Source organism: Fukomys damarensis, unplaced genomic scaffold, assembly GCF_012274545.1.
Source record: "Fukomys damarensis isolate Sample0158 unplaced genomic scaffold, DMR_v1.0_HiC HiC_scaffold_17, whole genome shotgun sequence".
NCBI lineage: Eukaryota > Metazoa > Chordata > Mammalia > Rodentia > Bathyergidae > Fukomys > Fukomys damarensis.
The window spans coordinates 544,259-547,719 of NW_022900929.1; the positions used below are offsets into that span (position 1 = coordinate 544,259).

Sequence of the window (3,461 nt, forward strand, 5' to 3'; positions counted from 1 at the left end):
AGAAAGAAAAGTTTCCCAGAGCTGGGTGTGGTGGTGCATTCTTTTAATCCCTGCACTCTTGGAGGCTAAGTCTGGAGGACTGCAAGTTTGAGCCCAGATTGAGCAATTTAGCAAGACCTTGTCTCAAAACTTAAAAAAAAAATTTTTTTTAATGCAAAAAAAGGGCTGGACATATAGCTCTGTGTTAAGGCCCTTGGGGGGGGGATGATGGGAAGGGAAGGGAAGGGAAGAAAAATGAAAAGGAAAGAGTTTCTCAGATAGAAGCAAGTCACACTTCTCATCTGGGAAAATCACATTTTCATTTTAATGACATAAGCTCAAACACCTTGTGTTGGGATTACATTCTATACCATTTTTCTTTTGCAAACATTTCACTTCATTTGATCATCTTGTAATATTCTTTCCTCCCCTCTTAGTCTCTATGCTCAGTTTTTGAGGTATGAACCAACAGAGTAGCTGGAAACACCTGCCAAAAAAGAAAAGAAAAGAAAAGAAAAAGAACCACACAGGAAGCTCAGAAGAGTTGAAAGAACTTTTAACACATTTCAAACATAAGTAGCCAGAACACCTGTGCTTGTTGGGGAGTGGAGGGCTTACAGGACACTCAGGGGCAACAGGCATGTCTTCATACACTGGAAGAAGGGCAGACACAGCATCCTGGACTAGATAACAGTTTCTTCCTGCAGCAGCATCTCTTTTTGTACTGAGTTCAGTCCTTCTCCAAAACTCTCCAGGTGTGAGATGCCCTGGGTTTCCTCAGTACTCTGGAAAATGGGCAACAACTGACAGATACAGCAGGTTGCTTCTTGAGAGAGGCAGATGGCACCTAGGGAACAGCAAAAGCTTGGGTCAGGTGAGAGGAAAAGAGAAAGGAGAAGCAGAGGGTTGCAAGACTCTGTGACATAGAATTCAGGAACTCTATTCTTCAGTGTAAGTCCCTCTGGTTTTGGAACTACCCTCCATGGGTCTCCCCTCCAACAGAGCATATTACAGAGCTAGAAAGAGAAACAATTCCTCAAAGCTCAAAGAATGCAAAGAGCTGTGTTTAAAAATCAGAGGACTATCACAGAGCTGAAAGTACCTTAGCAACTGTTTAAGCTATTAATAAGTCAATGATCAAGCTTTAGATAGACCCTAGACAAGAAAACCCAGGCCTCTTACTGAAAAGTAAGAAAAGAAAAAGATAACCAGTGTTTATAAGAACAAGTAGAGATATATCGAGCAAATAATGGATACTGTATTGAGATAAAAGATAACTACTGCTTTCATCAGGCCAGATACTCTCCCACTAAAAATAGTAAAACTTCTAAATAAAATGTTTCTTTAAGATTTTAAGTTTAAATCCATCAGTGAGGGTGAAGGGAGGCAGGGACAAGGGGAAACAATGAGAACCAAGACCGGTCATGCAAAGGTACAAGATCCCAATAATGAATGTAACTGCACTGTATACCTAGAATGTACCAATAAACTCAATTTTAAAAATTCATCAGTGAGCTGGCACAAAAGCAAGATATTAGTAGAAGCCAAAAACAAAGTAAAAACAGGAATCTAGTTAAGTAAGCTCACATTTGACTTCACCCTGAAGTTTCCATTCTGCTGGTCATTTGAGGTGTAAAAAATAGGATAAAAAGCCCATGGCCTGTTCAAGATGGAAAAATCTAATAATGAATCTGCTGTGCTAAATTGGTACCTCAAAGTTACTTGTGTTGACTGAAAACTCATGAACGTAGGCTAGCTCGTAGATAGGTCTGCAGTGAAATTCACAAAACCTAAAACTTTTGTGATCCTCGACTTGTTGTGAACCCAAGCATCAGGCACAATGCAACCACAAATCCTTTCAGAAGACACACTCTACATCCAGGTCTCAAAGATTTTCCATTAATAAAATTCTAATGGAAATGAACTCACAATAGGAGCACACACACATACACACAAACATACATACTCACACACACACGAAATATACACTATAAATATACACGAAAAAGACACTACAAGGAAGAACCTGAAGAAACAGCAGAATCTAGACTCAGACCTGATATAGCATCTCAGAATTATACTTGGTATCAATTTTTCTCCTCAGTGTTACATTTAACAGTGATATAATTTACAAACACAGATTCAATAAAATATAGCTAGTTCTTCAACTATATAGTCAGAAATGGGTATTCAGCTTATTTATAACTATTTGAATGTTATAGCTACATCATAAATGTTTTTTCTATATTTGATACATTTAAAAACTGAGATACAATACGATCATGGGTCAGGTTAACAAAGGGGAGAAAGGATTAGGAGTTAGGACAAAATTAGGGTTAAGAATCTAAATAAGTGATCGTGCTTGAAGATAAAGGGTTAAAGTGAGCAGGATCATAGATTTCAAAATAAAGATAAAAGCAGGAATACAAAACAGGACTGTGTAAGGGAGGGTGTGGACATTTGGAAGAGTTTATTTCTAGAGTCAAACAAACTCTTCCTGTACAGATGGAAATTTCTCTACCTACACCACCCAATACAGTAGCCACAAGACACATGTGGCTATTGAAAGTCTGAAATGTGGTTAATATGACTGAGGAACCGAATTTTTAACTTTATTTCATTTTAATTCAAGTTAAATAGCCATGTGTAACTAGTGACTACAGTTTGAAACAGCGCTGCTCTAAGGGCCTCCCCAGAGAGGCTTCTAACTGCAGGCAGAGGCAGCAGTTTCGGACACTCACCAGCCAGTAGGAACAGAAGGATGCCAGAGCCCAGGATGTAGTAAGGCCACTGCACAGAGAACTGTGGGGGACTGGGCTTCGTTCTCAGATCCCGGATCTCTAGGGCGTGCAGCAACAAGGCCAGGAAGGCACAGGTCCCTGCAGGGTTACAGAGAGGCACCCTTGCTCTTCTCCCAGGTTCTTGCATTGGTTCCATCTTCCCTCTCTCAGAATTAGACAGTGGCATGGCTCCTTCCATGGAGACTCTTTCTCTGCCTTCACGCTTTGCCCCTTCTGAGCCAACAGCCTCCCACAACACCCCACCTGCCTGTCTCTCCTCCCTTGCCAGCCCATCTCAAAGACATGCATCTCACATCATCAGAAATCCCTTTCCTGACACCCTCTGTATCTGTCCTTGGCTCACTTCAGGTTGAGCACTGTGTGTGACACTGTGGATGAAACCATCTGGCTTTCCCACTGCCTGTCTTCTACCTCCTCCACTGCCCTGGGCTCTTTTAAAATGTCAAAAGGTTCCAAAGGGCTCAGACAGTCTTGCATTCATTCACTTTAGAAATGTTTATTTCACTGGGCCTGGTGGTGCACGCCTAAAATCCCAGCACTGAGGAGGCTGAGGCAGGGGGATGACTGAGAGTTCAAAGCCAGCCTGGGCTACAAAGTGAGTTCCAGACCAGGTTGAACTACATAGCAAGACCCTGTGTAAAAAAAAAAAAAAAAGAAAAAAAAAGAAAGAAGAAGAAGGAG

General features: G+C 41.2%; 1 protein-coding gene across 7 annotated transcripts in view; it reads right to left on the minus strand.

Moving 5' to 3' along the window:
- Positions 1-537: 537 nt before the first annotated feature.
- Positions 538-3,461, minus strand: part of Tmem225b (transmembrane protein 225B) — a 37,715-nt gene continuing 34,791 nt past the window's right edge. For 6 of the 7 annotated variants that reach the window (XM_019210475.2, XM_010642696.2, XM_010642697.3 and 3 more), the window contains 2 exons: positions 2,721-2,858; positions 538-826 (listed from right to left, as the gene is read on the minus strand). In XM_019210475.2, the coding sequence (XP_019066020.1) occupies positions 663-826; positions 2,721-2,858 (302 nt within the window). In that variant the 3' untranslated portion in view covers positions 538-662. The remainder of the gene's footprint in view (positions 827-2,720; positions 2,859-3,461) is intronic. The other variant, XM_019210474.2, reaches the window with a different exon arrangement.